The 22,950-nt window shown below is 48.0% G+C and overlaps 1 protein-coding gene across 3 annotated transcripts in view; it reads left to right on the forward strand.

Moving 5' to 3' along the window:
- Positions 1-22,950, forward strand: part of DHX30 (DExH-box helicase 30) — a 1,582,523-nt gene that overhangs the window by 1,009,162 nt on the left and 550,411 nt on the right. For all 3 annotated transcript variants that reach the window (XM_069645844.1, XM_069645845.1, XM_069645846.1), the window contains 2 exons: positions 6,695-6,901; positions 7,258-7,339. In XM_069645844.1, coding sequence (XP_069501945.1) covers positions 6,695-6,901; positions 7,258-7,339 — 289 coding nt within the window. The remainder of the gene's footprint in view (positions 1-6,694; positions 6,902-7,257; positions 7,340-22,950) is intronic.

The raw sequence follows: 22,950 nt of genomic DNA on the forward strand, positions 1-22,950 counted from the left end.
GCTGTCAGTCCACAAAGTGATGAATCTGGGCTCTGAAATTAAATCTGTCCACCTATTAGCAGTGGCAGAGCACATGCTTGTGGTTGATCTGGTGCCTGATCAGGTATAGGGCTCAATATAGCAAAATGATATGACTGTAAACTATCTAATGCAGTTTCTTTTCAGTGTGGTATCCCTTGAAGTGCTTTTGTCTACTGTGGCCTGTTTTTAGGGTCAGCCAAATTGGGGTTGCCCTCTTTAATTTCTTTGAACTGCTCTTGGAGTTTCCTTTGGACTTCTTTCAGAGAAGTGGTCTTAGATTCAGAGTGACTTTTAGTGTCCTCAGTGATGTTTTCAAGCTCAAATGTCGCAAATTCCGAGGAAGGTACATCACTGGGTGTAAAATAGTGCCATTTATCCTGAAACGTACAAGTCTTGGGCAAATAGCTAGCATACATAAAGAAGGTTGGAGTTCTCTTAGAGGGACGTGGCACTTGCTTCAACTTGCCTGTTCCCGTTCTCAGAGAGGTAAGATGAGGATTGGCTTATGTGCAAGTCTGCAATGCCCCCCGCTATGCTGCAGAGACATCACTAGACGCGGTTCATGGCTGCCACTCAGCTACCATGGCCGTCCATGCTAGAGAGTCTATATTTAGAAAGCAGTTGAGAAATTGGTTAGGGAAGGAAGCAAGGGTTACATAAACATAGGTGAAATTTAGGTATGCATGATTGCATCCTGTTGCTCGGATAGAAAGAACGGAAATGTAAACATAGGATTAGTCAAGTGTCTCCATCACTGGTGTCTCATTTGCAAAACCTGCTGGTGCGATCCGAATAGATGCCCATGTCACTGTTGCTTCCAACAGAGAACACAGAAACTGAGGCAACTCGAGAGCAATAAATAGTCTTCACTAAAGCCACAAATCTGCTTTGGAACGGTGGACCGACAAACTCTTTCACAGTCACTTTTCGGGCACCTTTACAGTCCTGTGTGACAACCTATTTTTGGTAATGTCTTGTGGAACTCATGGTGTAGGTACGGCTGTTCTCCTGTGATTTGATTTGTGCCGGGACCTTTATGGGAGGCCAACTCCTCTCTTCATCAAGGGCATCCATCAATGGTGAGCAAAAGTGTCATTCTTTCACCATTGATGGATGCAACTAACTTAAGATTCATGGGCCCTTAAATCATGAGGGATGGTTACTTTCTTGTTTTGGCTCTTTCCAGTTATTGCTCCAAAAACAAGAGGTTGTCTCCGGAACTTGTAAAGTGGATTTTTGAATTGCACAACTTAATGTGGTAGACCATGTCCTAAAAATTCAAAAGTGTCTGGTATGCTGCTGATCCCAAGAAAACATGGAAACACACTCATTATGTTTCTTCATGATCTCAGTTTCTGATCATGAAAACAATTTGTATAAGAACATTAGCGCACTTATGGAAATGTTGCATCTAGATCCCTGAGTAAGTTCTGAGGATCTCCAGAATGCACACTGTCACATACACATTCTGGCGGAACCACTGTTTACTACCAATTAAAATATCGACTTTTTTGGTCTGAATGCAGTTTCAATAGTGTTTACCACAGGTGACTTCTATGTTATGTTTAAATGTCATGTGTATAGTGCCTAATGCCATTGGCATTGCCTCAAAGCACTGTGGGTGAACACACTTGGAGGACCGAGGTATGAGAATTGCTAAGAGGATTTTAGAATGCGTGTGTGCATTTTTCCCAGTATGAAGGTAAGTAGGGGCGGCTATGTTCCTGCTAGCGACCAATGGAGATCTGGCTAATTGATGGGTGCTGTGACGGGCTGTCAGGAGAGTATGCAAGTCAAGGAAGACTGAGACTAGTGGCTGAGTGGATGCGCAATATGAGTTTGGGTAGTGAAATTCTGCAGATGTATGCAGGTGGGTGGCCGTTTAGTTATCTTCTATTGAGCTGGAGTGCGATAAGTACCAGTGAGTCATGGCTAATATGTAGTTGCAATGAGGGAGTGCAGATAATATCCTGTGGATCGAATGGAATCCTTTCTGTGCATGCTTGGAACTGTCCTGTTGACTGCTTCCATGGCTCATCGATGCCCCCACCTACCCATCTGGGAATGATAGTTCACCCATGAGGTGCATTAGGTCAGTCATGATGCAGAAGGGAAGAGCCAGGTCTTGATGCCTTCCAGAAGACCAGGTGATCTTCTGTGCAGTGGATGCTAAAAGGTATAGAGTTTCATATAGTGGGTGCTTGGACGAAGGAGGTTCCCCCTATTCTGGTCGATTTGACGACTCGGATGACCAGGAAGGCTGTGCCTAATCTCATGTTTGTATGGTAAAAGGAACCCTTTATCATGCAGGTTTTCACCTATTTCAATCTGGACGATTGTGCTGCACAGTCTTTGGAAGATGAACCTTAGCAGACATTGGATTTTCAGTCCACCACCCAAAATTGGTATTGTCCCAGTGAACAAAATATATTATACTGGTGCAGTTATTGACTGCGTAGAAGGGAATGCTTTTTCTCCTCTTGACGGAGTGATGCTGTAACTGAATGATGCATTGATATATTTTAATTAACACCAGGCCCATGAGATTGATTTCAACAATTTTCTTTAAAATTAGTTTATTGAGGTGCTCATGAACGCTCAACTTGTTCTGTGGGTGCCATAGTTTTTCCATTCTCTTAGTCAGCTATTCTTAGAAACTTTTAAGTCCAAGTTCCAACAGGAAGTATTCTCCCTTCTCTTTTTATCTTAGTGGGACCGGTTAGTTTGTCCTTTAAGTTCCATCATGCAGCAGTTTTCCTTTCTCACTTTTGTGCTGTGATCTGTGAAAAGTCTTTCACGGTTCCAGCCGACAGTCTTTAATCATTTTGTTATTAGGCTCTAGGAACCTCCTAGCAGATTACTGCTAACAGACTTTCCTCTTTACATTTCTCAATAAGCTTTTCTTGATTGTCCATCAGATGACTCCATTCCTTCTTGTGGTCTTCACATAGCTTCTCCCCCCTCATACTGGTTAGCGTTTGCAAACGTCCCTAACCTCTTTTCCGTTACAGCTCTCCGTCCTGCCCATACTTTGGTAGTTCACATGCACTTCCCAATCAGGAATTCGTCCCACGGCTCTGCATTGTCCCATAATCTAGTGATATCTAGGTGTTGGGTTTGCCTAGCTTTGCTGCTTAGAGGCACCAGTTTGGAGACATGCCAACCTTAAATCTCGCCTATTTGTCTTCGTGGATTGTCCACGGCTTACCCTGCATTCTTTGAACTGCTGCTTTCAGGTCTCTTCACTATTATGTCTAATTGATACTATCTTCTCTGCAAATGAATTATCTTTAAAATGGCCAGCCTGCAGGCTGTGACCTTGGAAAAGGAATCTGCAGAGGAAACCTGGACTCAATCAATAGCAACGATACCTGTAATGTATAGAACGTGTTCATCTCCTCCGGCCTGACCCCTCTCACTGTTTACTCTGTCATCCTTGTATGTGTGCATTACCATCACATGGTGACCAACATCAGAGAAAGACTTTGTAATTTGTTTTGATTTTATGGAGTTCACTACAATATTCGAACCATTCCTCCACTGCATCTTGATTGTTAAGATTGTCTGGCCCTCATGACCATATGTATTCCTGTAGTGTCTAATGTCAAATAGAATCCCTTGCAGTGGCTTCTGGCTCAGTCCAAGAAAATTCTAATACTCTCCCCCGCACCCTCTCTGTTTCAGGCTTACCACTGGTGGTAACAAGAACACAATCAAAAGGTGGCTGCATTGCAAACTCACCTTAATCTGATTTCAGACATGGGGGTGGGGGAGTAATATGGCATACTCATTTATGCACCCCCTGTTATAAGGTTACTGTTATATTCTGTTTGTCACGTGCCATGTTTAAACCATTGTCTCTAGCTTGCAAAAGGCAAGATGGCAGACTGCACTGCGCATGTCAGAAAATCGCTTCTGACATATATCCTTTTGGCATAGCTAAGCTCTGCTTTCACTTTCCTACTGAAAGGCGGCTTTCGCTGGCAGTAGTCATATTACAAGGACTCTCGCCTGCCTCAGATTGGGTATGATGCTTGAGGCAGTATATGCACAGTGGAGAAATGTCTTCACTGTTCAAACTAAAGAGCATGGCAGAGTGCAGTTGGCATCGAAAGGCTGTATAATGAGGGTTTGTTCTCCGTCTCCGTCAGCAATAAAGTTGCACGGTGTGACCTTGCCAGGTTGAGATCGCCCCCCTCCCCCCTGCCATTGAAACTCATGTATTCATGTTGGTATAAGAGACCCGGAACACAGAAGTGGGAGGGTGGTTCACTTGCACTGAATTCTTGTGTAACCGTTGGTTGTTTGTCATCTACTGCGTTACTAATGAAAGGTGTTCATCAATCCACCGGAATTGTGAGTTGTCATTTCTTCCACCAGATGTCAGACTTTATGGAGTACGAGTGGGAAGTCAGTTTCCCATGGTTCAAGTGGCATTATGTAGTCTTCTACGAGCTGTAGGCAATTTTCCTTGCGCTCAGATCTTTTCTGTCAACTTCGAGGGGAAGAAGTTACTGATTGCGTTATGTTCTCTGTTGCTGAAAGCTCTTCAGAAATCAAATCTTTGACAGATTTGTCCCTCATACTGGAATTTCTAACCTAGCCTCATCAGGTTTGGGTTTCGGATCTGCTCTCTGTTAGATAATAAATTCATGGTACTCCGTTTGGTTCCAGATCTGCTTATTGAGCTAAAGAGGTGCGTTGTAAAGAGTTCTATAATGTCAGACTCTGCACATATAATAATTTCAGAAGGGAGTCCAGTCTTCCGCCCGACTTGTGGGCAATATGCTCACTGTATTTAGATATGGTTTTTGCTTTTAAGTACACATACCATTTCAACCTCAGGGTTCCTATGATTTAGAATTGTTAGTCTGTTCCTGTAATAGCCATCTATTCTGTCAGAAAGATCAGCAAGTTATAACTTTTTTTCTCCAGAAGAACCTTATTTCCTATAAGAATAAATTAGTTCTTTGGACATTTTCCTTTTTGCTATCCCCGAAGTCAAGTAAAGCTTGTTCTAGATATCCAAGCTTGATAACATACTGCAATATTTGCTGAGCTAAAGAAGTATTTTGATATTTCTGTGGCTTTGAAAATGAATCCTTCAAAGGTTACGGGCCATTTATTCCCCACTCACTGTGGTGTTGCTTCGAGCAAAAAAAACAGGTGAAGTAACTATGCATGGATTGTATCGTGCATTTCTCATTCCGATGAGCTTGGAGAAAGTTCTGTTGCTCAGATTTCATGCACATTCCAGCAGAGCAAAGACTGGTACGGTTACATGACCCTATCCTGCAAGAGTTTATCTTTTGCTAAGGAAGTCTGCACAAAGTATTTTCTTGAACCTGGTATACTTTCTCCCCCTCCTTGTGCTTTTTAGCTTCATAATCAGGTTGCCAATCAGTTGGGGAGAGGGAGGAGCACACCAAATTAAGACCAAGTGGCCCTAATGCACTTATAAAACCTCTCAAATAGCGTACATTTCGTAATTCCTCTTCTTGGAGGACTAGATGCAGGCAATTCCCAGCCTGGTGTGAAGCAGGAAAGACAATCAGTAAAACTATCATAAAGCTAATATGCCTTTGTTTTTAGCACATTTTAAATTGGAAGGGGAAAGTTGATTGTGATTTTTATATATATATATATATATATATATATATATATATATATATATATATATATTATTTGAAATGGATAATACAATCATCCTTTCAAATATGTGAGAAATAAACAAGTATAAAAACATGTAACTAGATTTTAAAAATGATTTCAACAACAAGACACTAATAGAAGAAAAAAAGACAAATTAGAACAAGGGATAAAGCTGACTAATAGACGTAAAATAAATGTTATGAGTGTTATATGAGTTTTAAATATGTGTGACAGGAGTAAACAAGTAAACATTGAATGATAAGACATTGTCACCAAAAAAAACACATTTAACAGAATGATGTAAAAGTACCTTCATAATAGTTCTTGTTTTTTTTTATAAGTGACTGAAATTTTCAAGATTGTGAATTATATTGAGGTAAATCACTAAACTGCAGATCTATGTTTCAATTTGCCATTTAGCTAATCAGCTTTTTGGATTTACAATTTCAACTGACTAATGTGCAAACCCAGTAGCAGAATAACATCATGGGTCATGCAAACAGAGGAGTAATGCTATTGTTGGAGTAAAAACATAGTTTTAGCAGAAGCTAAATATAAGCTTCTGAAGTAATTGCTGTTGACCTTTTGAGCGACCCCTACCACCTGCCCCTGGAAGCACAAAGCACCAGGGAAAGTAACGTTACCTGAGGCCCAGGGTGTTTTGCTCCACTATTAGAAAGTGTATATACACTGTGTGACAAAGACCAATTTTGTAGAGTTTATATATCTATAGGCATGTTTTAAATGCACCCCAGGAGTTAACTTACGTAAAGGATGATGTTTGCCAAACATCATTATGGCTATGGATCTTAGTCTGAAATGGGGTGTAGTGCATTTGCTGATTGTCTTTATTGCTGGCCTATTTTTTCTGCATTTCTAGTATTTTTGTAAATATAAGTAGTACTTTTTTCAACCTGAATATGGTTTCTTTTGGGGATTGGTCGTTGCGTGTGGATTTTGTTGAGAATTGATTTTCTATGGGAGAAACGCTCTTTAAAATGTAATTTTTTTCTGATTGAAGGTTTCCTGTTTGGAGACAACCTGGATATCGAAATCTAATGTGATCCAGCGGCGTGGGCGAGCTGGGCGCTGCCAGCCTGGATTCTCTTACCACCTTTTCACCCGGGACCGCTTTGAGAAAATGGAAGATTTCCAAGTTCCTGAAATCCTCCGCACCCCGCTGGAGACCCTTGTAGTTCAGGCCAAGATCCATATGCCTGAGATGACGGTAAGATGCACAGATATCTCTGAAATATATTTCAACCCATCTACTGAACCAGATGGCTTCTGATTTTGGCGATATTGGTTTGAGCTTTGCTCTTATACAGCGAACTAATCCTTGACATATTTTTCCTAATCTTATTCTTGGCTCGCTCGACCACAATTTTGTTTCAGAAATTGTACGGCACATTGTGCAACAGTAAAATAACCAGGACCCTGTTATACAACATGTTGGCACTTCACTGCTATGCATAGCCCATTTCCAATCTCCCCTTTTAGCTCTTTTAAAATGCTTGTCCTTTGTATCATGCAACCTCTTGCAGGGTTCCGTCATGTTGATCTTAATTTCTTTGTCAATTTTAGGCAGTCCAGTTTCTCTCCAAGGCTATGGAGAGTCCTGAAACCAGTGCAGTTGATGAAGCTGTTAAGCTCTTGCGAGAGATTGGTAAGTATGTAGATGAAAGCTGGGCTTGCAAGTGAACCACTAGAAAATGTAGAGTGGGAGGTGCTTGTTTGCCATGGATGATGGTGGTGAAAGGGAACACAGGATTTTATGTACTGCATCACATACTACTTGATGAAAAGTTATTCTGTTTTCTTTAACCTGGTTTGGGAACCTAGTGAATTTCAACTTCATTTTATCACAGAAAGCAATTAAATCAATCCAGTTTGAGTTCTTTTCCCTCTGATTTGAGGACAGGCCATTTGAAATGCATGTGATGTATATCTTAGTTTGAAAGATAGATTATTTTAGGTAAATTGTGGGTTAAGAGCATGATCTGTTGCCGCCAACGTGGTCTTTTGGTGCTTTAAACAAGGTTAGCTTGAAAGGAGCGGTTTAGCAACTGTGCCAGGTAGGCTCACATATCTGGGAACAAGTTACTGTTTTAATTGGCTTATTTCCAATGTTGTTTTTGGGAGGGGGCCTGTTTTTGTCTTGCAACTTTTTCATTACGTTGCTTGACTTCACCTTGACTGTCTTATGGACCATCAATATAGCAATCACTCCGCAACAAATAGGCGGACATGGCCGGTTATGGCCCGCCAGCCTGAACCTAGGCGAGGGCTGTGGGTTACCGTCAATTTCCACCACCCAACAAGGGAATGATAGCCATTCGCAACTCAAATGGTTTAATTTTGCACATATTTTTGAGCCCAAACTCCAATTAATGTTTTTTTAATTTTTTTTTTATCAACTGTATTTATTTCTCAAAAGCATAAGTTACAAACATACATGCTTCAGGGAACAGCAAACAATAGCATCATCGTTGTCCTTCCCGCTATCCGCCCCCATCAGTAAGTGCCATCTGCTGATGAGTTTTATCTGTTACAACTCCCCCCCCCCCCTCCTCCCCCCGCCAATATAACTTCTCAACATTTGGGTGGAGTATAGCATCTTCTTCCGACATCTTAGGGGGTCCCACGGGCCCAGTTCTTCTCACAACTCAACCCCCCCCCCAGTCATATGATGGGAACCTTGGGCAGTAACTTAGGTTTGAAATACATCTGCTCCCCATCATCCATGAACTCATGGAGCGGTGTCCAAGTGTTAATATACTTCGAGTAGGAGCTATAAGCCATTGCCTTCACCTTCTCCATGGCCATCACTCCCCAGAGTCTCACCCACCACGCGGCCACTACCGGCCCCTGTTTGTTCTTCCATGCCTGCGCCAGGGTGATTCTAGCCGCGCTCACCATGTGGGTGGGTGATAAGGCCAGCTCTGCTTCCGGAATTGGCATAGCTCCCCGCCACACCCAGCAAAACCACCACCGGGTCAAGCAGCAGTTGTGTCCCAGTTGTCTCTTTTATATGGCTTAGGACCTCCTTCCAATAAGTCTCCGCCACTGGGCATGTCCACCATGTGTGTATTAGGTACCGGGTTGTCCACAACCCATCCAACATGACATGGGATAGTCCGGGTTGATAGAATGCATCCGTCGTGGTGTCATGTACCAGCGCAGGCAGAGCTTATACGCCCCCTCTTTAATTGAAGTGCATTTACAGCCTCTAGCGGTACGATGCCATATACAACCCCATGACTCCCCCGAGATTGGTTTCCCCACATCTGTTGCCCATTTTTGCATGTACGGGAGAATTTCTTCCGGGTCCGCCACCCCCATCAACCGGTACAGTCTTGATACCCCTTTCTCAACCCATCCCTCTTGTACCGTAAATTCCAGCCCTGTTGGGTCCCTAGTTGCTCCCTCCCAAACCTTCGTATTAGTGATCCAATGTCTGAGTTGTATAGAGTGGAAGCGTTCCCTCTCTGGGACCTAAAATTTGTCTTTGCAGTTTTCAAAGGTTAATGGCGTCCCCTCTGTATAGAGATCTCCCAAAACCAGGGCCTGTTCCACCCCTGCCCCCCCTCCCCAAGGCGTGCAAAAATTAGGCTGCAACCCTGGCATAAAGTCTGGGTTATGGGCCACCGGCGCGAGCGGGTCGCCCCCCCACCCCACCTTATTCCCCCTTAGCGCTTTGTCCCAATACCATAGGGTGGCCTTGGATGCCTCCAGTAATGTGCCCTCTTTGCCTCTATGCCGAGCTTCAAGAAAGCCAAGGCTTTCCTGGGGTATCCTAGATGCCTCCCTTTCCAGGGTCACCCATCGATTTTGGTTATCTTTGGGTGATCATTACAACATGGGCGCTACCTGTGCTGCCCATAGATCTCTGCGGAATTCTGGCACCCCCAAAGCCCCCAGAGCTTGGGGTCTAAATAGAACTTTCTTGGGAACCCTTGGTTTCTTTCCCCTCCAGATAAGACATCACATCTTCCTGTAGTTTTGTAATTGCTGGGCTTGGGATATGTATCGGGAGGGCGCCTGTCACATAGAGGAACCTGGAAGCAGGTTCATTTTAACAGCTGTTATGCGTGCCAGCCATGATAATTCCTGCAAATTCCATAGTTTAAAATCTTCTGTCAATGATTTCAAGAGGCCCGGTATATTATCCCCATATAGCCTTTCATAAGTGGGGGTCAGGTGAACACCCAAGTATTTTATAGCTTTCTGTTCCCATTTCAAGGGATACCGGCTTTCCCATTCTGACACATGTTCCATGATGTTAAGTGCCTTGGATTTGGGGTAGTTGATGTAAATTCCCAAGACCTTGGCAAACCCGTCCAGCAGTTCTATGGCTCTGGGGAGTGAGTTTATCATGTCTTTCAAGAATGAGGATGTCATCCGCATAGAGGGCTACCTTCTGGGACCCACTAGCACCCACTTCCACGCCTTGGATACCCTGGTCATCACGGGCTCGCTGTGCCATCGGCTCCATGGCCATGGCAAAAATCAGCTAAGACAACGGGCAACCCTGCCTCGTACCTTCCGGATGGGATTACTGTCTGTGAACTGGCCATTGATCATAAATCGTGTTATCGAATTCACATAGTTGGCCATCACCATACGTGTAAAAACTGGCCCACACCCAAATCTCCCGAGGATAAATTGTAAGAATCCCCAGTGTAGGCTATCGAAGGCCTTGGAGGCATCCAATGCCAGTACCGAGAACCTCTGCCCTGTCCTCCGCCCACATTCTATCATGTCTATGGCCCTTTGTATATTGTCATAAGTATGCCGCCCTTTAACGAAACCCGCCTGGTCTGGGTGGATTATCTTTGGGAGGACCTTCGCCAGTCTTCGAGCCAGGACCGTGGAGTAACTTTTTGCATCCCCATTCAACAATGAGATGGGGCGGTAGCTAGCACAGTCTATGGGGGTACCTGTCCAGTTTTAGCAGTAGTACCGTGGTAGCCGAGCCCATATCTCCTGAGGCTCGCCCTGTATCCCTAATATAGAATGTTTTTTTTTTTTTAAAAGATGGCTGCCGCAGGTGCACCTCGACCAGAGCACAAAGCTCTGGTCCAGCAGTTACATGGGGTTGGAGCGAGGGGGGTGGAGCGATGGACTGACGGCGGTGGGGAAAGTTTGTTTGTTTTGGGCGAGGGTGGGGATGTGGGGAGGCAATAGGGCAAGGCTCACTGTTGCCTCTGCACAATCAAGGTGGCGCGACCTAAGCAAGGGCCTCAGGTTGCTGGAAACAGTGGGCGGTACACAGTGTGTTTTCGCCTGCGTAGTTAATTTAGTTAGATGTAAGACAGAATGGTCCGATATAATAAAAGGCCCTGCCGACCATACAGTTGACCGTAAACTCAATTCTGGTTTTAACAGGCTGGCAGTACATTGAATGTACTGTGGATTTGGCCTAGAGCACAGCTGATGTGAGTGCGTTAGGGATGAGAGCAAGAGAGAGAGGTGAATGCATTTCTGTGGTTTGTGAATCTGCTTAGAATTACATGCTTTGCCCTACTGTGACATGTTCTGTACCGATGGTAACTCACGCGTTAATGTTCTCAGATTGTTTTTTTCCACCATCTGATTGGTCGCGCTATGTAGTGTTCTTGAAGTGATCATTACCTCGTTATCAAGCACAATTTCAATTTCTATATGTATATATATATATTTCTGAGGCTTGTGGATCTGCTTAGAATCACATGCTTTGCATAAGCCGACCTAGTGGTTGGTGTGGAGCATTGCAAGATTTGTATTTGATTTCGAAAAGACTTTGACGTGGCGTTTTTGTAATACTATCCCTATTGTGAAGTGTACTGCACCCATGAACCTTCATGCGTTGAGATCCTCTGATTGTTTTTTTCCTGCCATCGGGTTGAACGCACTTCGCAGAATTAGTTATATTAGTGTTTATTGCTTCTCAAGCATTATATGTAGAGTTCAGACTTCCTTATCCCCCCAATCAAACTACATTCAGTGTACATCGTTCGACGATAGTCAGCCAGGTCACAACAGCAACAGACATCTGAACTCAACGGTCTGCAGATATGTGCTTCTGCCTTCACAGTAGGGAGAGTGGGGGCGAAAACATTTATACGTTGTAGGCTAGGAGAATGTCTCACTTTTCCCCTATAATTCTCATTATCCTGCTGTCCCTCCACGTTAGCCATGGAAAACACTCCCTTCAAGTTCTGTCCCACGTGTAATGAGACATTTCTGTTAAAGGACACAATTAGGTGTGTAATTATTGCCTTCCTCATGACCACCGGGAAGAGCCATGCAGATTGTGTAGGCTCTTTAAGCCGAAAAGACATAGATCGACGTTTGAAACAGTGGGCGACTTTTGCGATGTAGGATGAGGCATCGTCTGAGTATCCTGCCGGTGCATAGGAATCGGAGCCTGAACAAGATGGCAGCGTTGGCATCCTATTGGACGCTGAGGATATTTCTGATCGGGAAATTGAAGGTTCCCGTGAGCCAGTCCCCAGCTCCGACTGACAGATTATAATTGTTCTTTTATAATACGCTTAATAACAGAGATTGGTTTCTAAGCGTGGGATCGCGATTCAAACTTGTGTTGTGCTGCGTTGTTTTGCTTCCAAGACAAACGCGTTGCACCTGAGCTATCCCCCCTCACCAATGCCCTATCCTGTAATGGAGGTCCACCTGACAACATGGATTCACACAGTAAGAAATCAAACAGGTCGGTGCCAACATTAGGGATGCCAATTAAAACAAACCATACCTCAAAGGATAAACACATAACACCAACGCCAGTTTGAACGCATTTGTTGAAATTGGTAAAATCTGCAGTGTAGAAAGCTTCCTCATCGCCTGTTGGTTCGGCGTCAAATGAAACATCCTTGGGTTTACAACACGCAACGCATGTTCCTAAACGTTCTCCTACCCCGACTGCCTCCGCAGCCATGGATCATCCGGATTCTAATATACAAATTCCACAAACGCTGAAAACACCCTTTCAACGAACGTAGAAAAAACGAGACCCACACATACAGAAAGCACCCACTATTAATGACACTTTCCCTTGCACTGTCTCCGGGCTCCCCCTCACTTAAGTGTCGGTATCTGCAACACTACAGTCCCTTCTCTCTGCACTTATGAGCCACCTGCTGGCTACACTTGTGAGTTAACTGAACTTACTTCTCATGGCACTTCTCCCCTTCCTTCTTCCCTGCACTTGCACAATCTAAATGACACAAAGCCTAGTAAGATTGTTATTTTGTCCTCCACCTTGTCGTGTCGCACCTAGAAACACTTGAGTACCGGCGCGTTCTAAATGCCACATTATATCATATAATAATACATCAGGCCAAGAAATCCAGGGAGTGTCCACCACTAGATATATAGTTACTGGTGGTTCAGGGGGTTGGACCAAAAAATAATTTTGAGTCCTTTATGAATAAAATGGATTCCTTTATGGATTATGTTAGGGGGAATTTTCAGTGTAGTGCTAAATTCCTCCCACCTTAGAGACCCCCAGCTCTTTTTGCTGAACTTTGGGACTTTGTGCATTTAATTCTATGTGGTTTCTGTGTTTCTTTTTAACTTTGGAGTCTGAAAAACTCCATAGGCATCATCTTTTACATTTTAACACACAGCAAGTCTCTTAGATTTCCCAAAGGTTTAAATAACTTCTCTTGGTGAAACTACTGTTTCCAAGAGCAGTAAAGTGAAATTGACTTTACTTGCATATTGTAACTTTCTAGACCCAGCACACACTATCTTACCATAGGGTGCTGGAGGGGTTACTTAGTATCCCCTTTGTCTAGTTTCTCATATAACAATTTTGTTACCCATTCTACAATGAATGGCTGGTGGCAGTGGTTTACTTTTTACTACCATTGTGTGTTTTTACCGTGGGCTGCATTCGCAGCCACAGTAAGGCACCCATGGGTGCCCATTTTATCAAAATGGCCCTGGTCTTCTTTTTTTGCCATTTCTCGTTGGAAAGGGCCTTCTTGAGATTTACTCTGCGCGCCAAACCAGGTTTGGTGCCTTTGTTTGTTTTTCTTTGGCGGTATTGATGAGTGAAGCCCGCCTCTGGCTCCAGTATGTCTGTCAGGAGCAGGAAGTGAGGGAGGTGCCCGGAACTCCCTGTGCTTAATCCCTTTGGTTACAGGAATGCACCCAAAGGTGATTGACTGGCTGGCTGTCCAGCAAGGACAGCCACCCTGCTGTGTGATTGACAGCTAAGCTGGAATGAATGGGCGAAACCTGCATAAAAGGCAAGGCTTTTTGGCTTAGAAGACAGAGTTCGACCACTGGACGAATGAATCCAAAGAAGAACTTGGAAGAGACGCCTGCTGCAACTCCTGGACCATTGGTTTGCCCGGTGAAGCCCTGCTGCTGTGCTAAAGCTCTGTATTTGTTTCGACTAGAGAAGCCCTGCAAGGACGATTTCTCACCTTGAGTTGGCGGGAACAATCAACTCCAAAGTAAGCCTGTCTGGACATCCTCTCGGAGCTGGCTGTACTTCCACTGCTGCTGCTGGAACCGAAAGTGCCAGGGAGAGGAACACCAGATTGTGTGCGTTGCTTTTATCAGACCCGAGCACCAGGAAGATCATCTAGACTTCCCTGAAGCAGGACTGACCAAGCCTGGGGCCACCTCAACAGAGTGCTGGACCCCAGATGCGAGGAAAGTCCAGAGTGGTATCCGAGAACCATAGTGTTGCTTTTTGCTGTCAGATGCGAGCAGCTGAAACACTGAATGACCGCTGAATCGAAGTTTGCCCATTGCTGCTGCTGACCTTCCCATTGCAGAGCAGAAGTCCCCAGATGTCCTCCCTCTTGTCCCCACGACTGAGGCCCAGGAACAACAGGATCTGCAGAGCTGTACAGGAACAGAAGCCAGCTGAACCATTTCTTCTAACCAGAGGTACTCTAAAGTCTAAGAGAACTTACCTCTTGTTGTGTAGTCTTACTTGCTCTCAGTTGAGACCCGTCTTGGTTACCTTGCAGAGTTACTATAGCTTTGCCCCTCACAAGCCTCCGAGCTTATGGCCCTTCAAGTGGTTCTATTTTCAACAAACATTTCTAAAAACATTGTGCAAGAATTTTTACCTGCCTGCAAAGAAGATCTTCAGCTCCCCTAGACATTGTGCAATTCACATTGGCTGTCCTGGCTCCCTGAGAGACTCTTCTTACCTTTGACTCTGTGCTTTACCTTTTCCCCAGGAAAGGGTTGAACTTATTTGACATTGGAAGGCTTTAAAAAGTACTCACCTGTTTATGAATTGTTAACCTTTGTTTTATTCCCCTATCTAAGCTTTACACCAAACTCAGTATTGCTCTAAATGTACCAGTGATAAATCAATGTCCACAGTGTCCTTACTATGTAAGTCACCTAAGGGTGTAGGAAGTGTCTGTGTGCCATCCCCAATGGGTATCATCTGATTTAGAGAAACTAAGTGTGTTGTGAAGTGTATTATAACGTTTACATGATTTTCTCCCTTCTAAAGAAGGCTTATATAACTGACTGAAATAAATTAATAATTGTTCTATCAAGAAACCTTGAGTGTAAGAGTTTATTAGAATAATTACTGTGAAACTCTGTGTCACAACATTACTGCTCACATTGACCCCTCTTGAGATAAGCCTGGCTGCTCAGCCACACTACCAACCTGTGTAGTTCAGACTTATATCAAAGGTTGGGTGCCTATTACCAGGAGGTCAGGGTTATTATAGTGCACCCAAAGGTTTCTGCATACAATATTATATGTAGACATCCTTTCACACCTCAAGATATCCGCTATGAGGGAGAAGCTCTGCTTAAGAGAATTAATACTGAGCCCATAGCTTCAAATGAAGAACCAGTACAAATGGAGATCTTTAGAGACACAGCAGGATGCCTTTGTTGAGGATCATACAGGGGAAGATCTAGATGACCTTACTGTTGCCTCACCTGATACTTAGCATCCTGTGTCGTCATCACCTATTGATGACAGTGTCCTATATAATGATCGTCTCAAGGGAGCAGCACATTGCTTTAAAATAGACACTCGGGAGCCCGAGGAAGATGCTGATTTTGTCGACATTCTAAACAAGAAGAAACGGGTCAGTGGAAATATACCTCTTAAGCTGTAAGAAGACTTTTAGACCCTTCTTTAGCTACCCCAGGGCTCACAAAACCTGTTCATCTTCGAATTGAGAGCAAGTTTAAACCGGCCCCAAGTGATCCACTTTTCCTCAGGGGTGATTTGAAACTGCACTCATTTGTCACTACGACACGCAAGAGAGCGGGGTACCTCTTTAGCATCTACTGAAGCCTCTCCCGGCAAAGAAAGCAACAGAATGTATGCTTTTATCAAAAGGGTAGCTTCTTTCGCAGACTACCAACTGCAAATAGCCAATAATACTGTCCTTATGGCTAGTTACAATAGAGCCCAGTGGGATAATATGGAGGAGCTTGTAAACAGTCAAATGATGGGAGTGAAGCAGATAGTAAATGATCCTACCACATGTGAGAGAGAAATTGCAAAAATGGGTCAGAAATTTGCAGCAAGACGATACAAACCAAGAGAGGTAAGTGAAGCAAAAGAACAATTAACTACTATACACAACAGAACAACAGCACCACAAAAAACTAAACCATCCATAGCTTATGTTTCCTGTTACTATTTACATAGCAACAAAAACAAGTTGTAATCAAAAAGAAGTGGTGTACTTTGACAAATGATGCGAGAGTTGAACATCTTTTTAAAGAGATAACAATATTTGCTTATAAAAGGAGCGCCAAATTGAGAGATAAATTAGTGAAAACCAGACCAGGGATGAAAAAATCGGTAACCATAAGGAAAGGGACAAACCCATGCCTTCACTGCAGCAATTGTAACTTTATAACAAAAGGAGAAATTGGTAACCATCCCCAAACGGGAGAAAAGATCAAACTCAAGAGTTATGCTACGTGCAATACATCTACAGGCCGATTCATGGAATAAATGTGCGCCGAAAAACCCGGCGCAGAGGGGCCAATACGTGCGCTGCGCCGAAAATCAGCGCAAAGCGCAGGGAAACCAGCGCACGTCGATTCATGGAAGTCCCTGCGCAAGAAAAGCAGAGGACGTGCGCGGAAAAAACGTGCGGCGCAGGCCGGCGCACAGGTCAACCAACGTCGTGCGCCACGGCCACTGCGCCATCACTCCGAGCGCAGCGCACAGCTCTAAAGTAGGCGGGACACAGGGCGGGATACTCGGAATGGGGAATAAAATGGGGCACAACACTCGGAATGGGGAAGAATGTGGGCGGCACGGGGAAAGTTCAGGAGGCAAGTGCGCGGAACGCCCACACGCTCGCATACAACACGTATTCATGGAATAGAATAGGGCAAAAAAGCGCACGCTCAAAGCAGCGCACAGGCACAAACAGGCACAAACACGACCGCCACAAGAAAGCAGGCGGTAGCGTCTCTGCGCCTGCAAGAAATGTGCGCTAAAAGGTGCGCCAACAAATAGCACCTATATACAGACATGATCAATGTCCAATACTGTGGCCCTCCAGGACAAAAGACGTACAAAGGGGTACCCACAAACACAGACACGCGCAGAGAGAAAAAATAAACGTGTGCGTGCATACCGGGGTGCGCGGTAAGTTGCACACGCGATATGGCCGGGTACGTGGATTTCAGGGGTGTGCGGGAAGTTCCACACGCGATATGGCAGGGTACGTGGATTACAGGGGTGCGCGGGAAGTTCCACACGCGAAATGGCCGGCTACGTGGATTGCAGGGGTGCGCTGGAAGTTCCACACGCGATATGGCAGGGTACGTGGATTTCAGGGGTGCACGGGAAGTTGCACACGCGAAAAGGCCGGCTACGTGGATTTCAGGGGTGCGCGGGAAGTTGCACACGCGATATGGCCGGCTACGTGGATTCCAGGGGTGCGCGGGAAGTTCCACACGCGATATGGCAGGGTACGTGGATTTCAGGGGTGCGCGGGAAGTTGCACACGCGAAAAGGCCGGCTACGTGGATATCAGGGGTGCGCGGGAAGTTCCACACGCGAAATGGCCGGCTACGTGGATTCCAGGGGTGCGCGTGAAGTTGCACACGCGATATGGCCGGCTACGTGGATTCCAGGGGTGCGCGGGAAGTTCCACACGCGATATGGCCGGGTACGTGGATTGCAGGGGTGCGCGGGAAGTTCCACACGCGATATGGCCGGGTACGTGGATTCCAGGGGTGCGCGGGAAGTTCCACACGCGATATGGCCGGCTACGTGGATTCCAGGGGTGCGCGTGAAGTTCCACACGCGATATGGCCGGGTACGTGGATTCCAGGGGTGCGCGGGAAGTTCCACACGCGATATGGCCGGGTACGTGGATTGCAGGGGTGCGCGGGAAGTTCCACACGCGATATGGCCGGCTACGTGGATTCCAGGGGTGCGCGGGAAGTTCCACACGCGATATGGCCGGGTACGTGGATTGCAGGAGTGCGCGGGAAGTTCCACACGCGAATTGGCTGTGTGCTCCCAGGCATTACCTGTACACCCTCCACGGCCCCTGCAGGCAGCACACACCACAGGGAACTACCCTGCACACCTGCTCATGTCTCCCACCACCCCCCATCCACCAGGGACACCCTCCACCAGGCCCCCACCCATGTCTCCCACCACCCCCACCCCCAGCACTGTGGGGAACCTGCCAGCAGGCCCCCACCCATGTCCAACCCATGTCTCCCACCACCCCCAACCCCCATCCACCAGGGACACCCTCCACCAGGCCCCCACCCATGTCTCCCACCACCCCCCACCCCCCATCCACCAGGGACACCCTCCACCAGGCCCCCACCCATGTCCAACCCATGTCTCCCACCACCCCCAACCCCCATCCACCAGGGACACCCTCCACCAGGCCCCCACCCATGTCTCCCACCACCCCCACCCCCAGCACTGTGGGGAACCTGCCAGCAGGCCCCCACCCATGTCCAACCCATGTCTCCCACCACCCCCAACCCCCCATCCACCAGGGGCACCCTCCACCAGGCCCCCACCCATGTCTCCCACCACCCCCACCCCCAGCACTGTGGGGAACCTGCCAGCAGGCCCCCACCCATGTCCAACCCATGTCTCCCACCACCCCCACCCCCCATCCACCAGGGACACCCTCCACCAGGCCCCCACCCATGTCTCCCACCACCCCCAACCCCCCATCCACCAGGGACACCCTCCACCAGGCCCCCACCCATGTCTCCCACCACCCCCACCCCCAGCACTGTGGGGAACCTGCCAGCAGGCCCCCACCCATGTCCAACCCATGTCTCCCACCACCCCCAACCCCCCATCCACCAGGGGCACCCTCCACCAGGCCCCCACCCATGTCTCCCACCACCCCCACCCCCAGCACTGTGGGGAACCTGCCAGCAGGCCCCCACCCATGTCCAACCCATGTCTCCCACCACCCCCAACCCCCCATCCACCAGGGGCACCCTCCACCAGGCCCCCACCCATGTCTCCCACCACCCCCCACCCCCCATCCACCAGGGACACCCTCCACCAGGCCCCCACCCATGTCCAACCCATGTCTCCCACCACCCCCAACCCCCATCCACCAGGGACACCCTCCACCAGGCCCCCACCCATGTCCCCCTGGCCCCTGGTCCTGACGATACACAATAATGGCAGTAATGGTCAGCATACCCAGCACAAACACCCAGGCAAGGATTGCATGCACCCACATAGTGAATGCAATCACATGACACAACCCCAAAGGCAAGTATGCAAAAGAACACATGTCCGCCACACACACATACACAATGGGTGCAAGTGAATGTCAAAACCCATATCATGACATGTAAGAAACCAAAGAAAAAATGACACAAGTGTAAGATAATATAAAAATGTATTTTAAAAAAAATCAAGTAAACTAATACAACTATCTGGCAAAGCAAATAAAAGGTCCATGTCCGGGAACAAAAATGAGAAACCAAAAAACAAAGGATAGAAAAATCAACAGATTTTGTCCAAAGTAAACACATGTAGTATGAAATGAAAGAAAAACCATTACGACATGGTGTAAACAATATGAAAGTAAAAAAATGTACCTCCCAAAAAATAACTATATATACAGGAATGTTCAAGGGTCCATGAGCCCAACACCACTAATGAAACCTAATACTAACTAATTAAAAAAATATGTACAAAGAAGTGGCCATTGTCTAAGCGGTCCAAAATAATAAAAAGAAATAAAGGAAACCTAGCACTAACTAACTAAAAAACTATATACAAAGGCAGCGGGCTAGTCCTGCGGCTCACTTGGTGATGCTGGCCAGGGCATCCTCGAACTCCATGTCAATGTCCTGGAGGCGGGACTCAGTCCTGGCCCCGAGGTCTCGCAGGGACAACCCCATGTGCTCACCAAATTCCCTGCGAGCCTCCTCGAGGCACTCAGCCCGCCTCAATGCCTGATGCATGGAGATCTCCGCCCTGGCCATGGCGAGCCGCTCCTCTTCCGCCCGCTGCCGCTCCGCACCTATCCGCTGGCCAAACTCCTCCCACACGGAACACACTGCCATGCCAGGGTTGCCCTGCCCTCCGGCCGATGCCTGCCCCTCCGATCTTGATGGCCCTGAGCCATGATGCCTCCCACGTCGAGCCCGCTGCTGCCTCCGACGCCACTGGCTCTGCCAGCACGACGGCATCCAGGCTGATGGTAACCACCGACGCCGTTGTGCACGTGCCCTGCCCGATGATGCCGGCACATCTTCCATCTGCTGGGGTCCACTTGCTGTGTCGTCCTCCCCTGCTGGACCTCCGACTCCCAACTGCGGCAGGGATGGGATCCCCACCGAGCTCGCTGCATTGGTCGGGGCAGGTCCACAGGGGGCCATGGTGGCATCTGGGCCGGAAGACGGCAAGGAGAACGACCGGTGGATAGCCTGCACAGAGGAGGAGAGGGCCGTCAGATTGGCCAACACATGCAGGAACCCCCCAAACATGGCCGATCCCAATTGGGCCACGTCGGCACGGTGCACTTCGTGATGACGTGCGTGCTCCTCCCGGGAAGCACGCACGGCATCACGAATCACAGCCGTGCGCATCGCGACCCCAATCAGGACCTGCTCCACGCGGCCAGGGGTTCCCACGGCCGCAGGTGGAGGGGAGTCAGTTGACATGGACATCCCCTCTACCTGCGGACGGGCCTGGGACGGGGCATCCCTGCTGGTGCATGGTGGTGCACTCACAGGGTCAGGGACAGCGACATGCACAGGCACCTCCACGGTGACCTGTGCTGCCTCCTGCCCCTGGCCCTGGACTGCACCACTTGCACCAGCAGGGATGCTCCCACCAGGCCCCATGTGTGCACCAGTGTCGGCCTCCTCCTCCTCTGTGCAAACCACCAACCTGGATGGCTCCTCACCGTCTCCCGCCGTAGCAGGCCCCTGTGGGGGCTCACCCACCCCTTCCGCTGCAGCCGTGGGGGCATCCCCGCCGCCTTGCTCCACAGCGCCGTCTCCGCCCTCTTCTTCACTAGCCGCTGCGTAGAGGGAGACAAAGGACACAAGCATCAGGCTACTGTACAATGGTCCCCTAGACAGGAAGCAATAGCAGATGAGCACCCCTGTCAAAGTACACTTCCATCATGTCCCTCCACAACACATGGGTCAGTCCAGGCAAAACACACACAGTAACAGGCATGGTGCATGCCATGCACATTTCCATGCATGTCCAATTGACTCTTGAAACATTCAATGATATGTAACTCACATGCATCATGGCTCATGCATATCACATGCACACACTTCACCTCAGTCACATCCATCTGGCCACAATCACACCGAACACAGGCAAAACAAGGGTAAGTTGGGTGCGTCACTGAATCTGTGCATTGTCACACACATGAGTCATGCATCCATGGCATGCACAAGTCACAGACATGCAGGTCAGGCACACAGACATGGCTACCATATATGTACCTGGCATCAGCACCCATCCTTCACCCCCATCCATGTCCAGGTACAGAGACTGGCATGCTCTCATGTCCCAAATCTGCATAGTGCTCCCCATGCCGCATTTCAACACATGCAACAACCATGTGGGTCACACATCACTGGTCGCACATGCATTACCATGATGTCCCAGCACACATACATGCATACATGGCCCATGGCACACATACAGGCAAGTATCATAGAACCAGCACACCGCAACATGCCCTGTCTCACACAGTGATGCTTGGACACTTACCGCTCAACTCCAGACGGGTCTCCCTCTCAAGGATCTGGGCGTGGAGCGCTGGGCGTACGCGTTCCAGGACCCTCTTCTGGATGGAACTCATGTGGCCCCGGCCCCCCTCCACGAGGCGCCGGGCCTTCACAAGGGTCCTGGACCTCAAGTCCTCCCAGCGCTTCTTGATCTTCAAGACGTTGCGGGTTGCCACCCCCTCCGCGTTGATGGCAACCACACAGTCGGCCCAGATCCTCTCCCGTCCTTCCTTGCTGGCGCGGGACGATCCAAAGAGGGCATCATACTGCCCCAGGACATGCTCCACCAGGACACCAACTTCGGTGGCAGTGAAGCTGGTGCCCCTCTGCCCCTCTGGCCTGGGGTTGCCACTGGTGCCAGATGTAGAAGTGCCCGACATGCCAACCCCAGAGGCAGGTGTGGGTGGGCAACTGGGTCCTGGGGCTGGGCTGTGGAGCGATGTAATCCCAGTTGGGAGTCTTCAGTTCCAGCAGGGGTGGACACAGCAAGTGGACCCCTGCAGATGGCTGATGTGCAGGCACCAAATGGCAGGGCACGGTGGCAGCAGGCAGGCAGGCAGGCAGGCAGCAGCAGATAGCACGTGGGAGGCTGCTCAGGGCACTGGGGGGGCAGTAACTCGGCCTTCGGGGCAGGAGCGTGGTGTTCCGTGTGTTTTCGGGTGGCCAGCTTGATACGGAGTGATTTGGCACGTGAAATTCCTGCACGTCAGCGTGAAATCCGAGGAAAGGCCCTTAGCGCGTAAGTGCGTCAGCACGCATACGCGATTCTATTGGACCAGAGTCCCTCATCGCGTAAGCGCGTCTGACGTGATCCGCACGGGCGTTCCCCACTCAGCACGTGAAGACGGAGCACACGTGGAAATACAGCACGTCAGAGTGTCATCGCGTGTAATTGGCCAAAAGTGCGCGTACACGCCATTGGCCTATGTACGTGTATTTCATCGCGTGTAATTGGCCAAAAGTGCGCGTACGCGCCATTGGCCTAAGTACGTGTATTTAAGGGGCGCGCGGCCACTTACACAAGCAAGTACGTCAGCGCACCTGTATGCC

The sequence above is a fragment of the Ambystoma mexicanum genome, chromosome 2p, assembly GCF_040938575.1.
Source record: "Ambystoma mexicanum isolate Mex_15411 chromosome 2p, UKY_AmexF1_1, whole genome shotgun sequence".
NCBI classification, from domain to species: Eukaryota; Metazoa; Chordata; class Amphibia; order Caudata; family Ambystomatidae; genus Ambystoma; species Ambystoma mexicanum.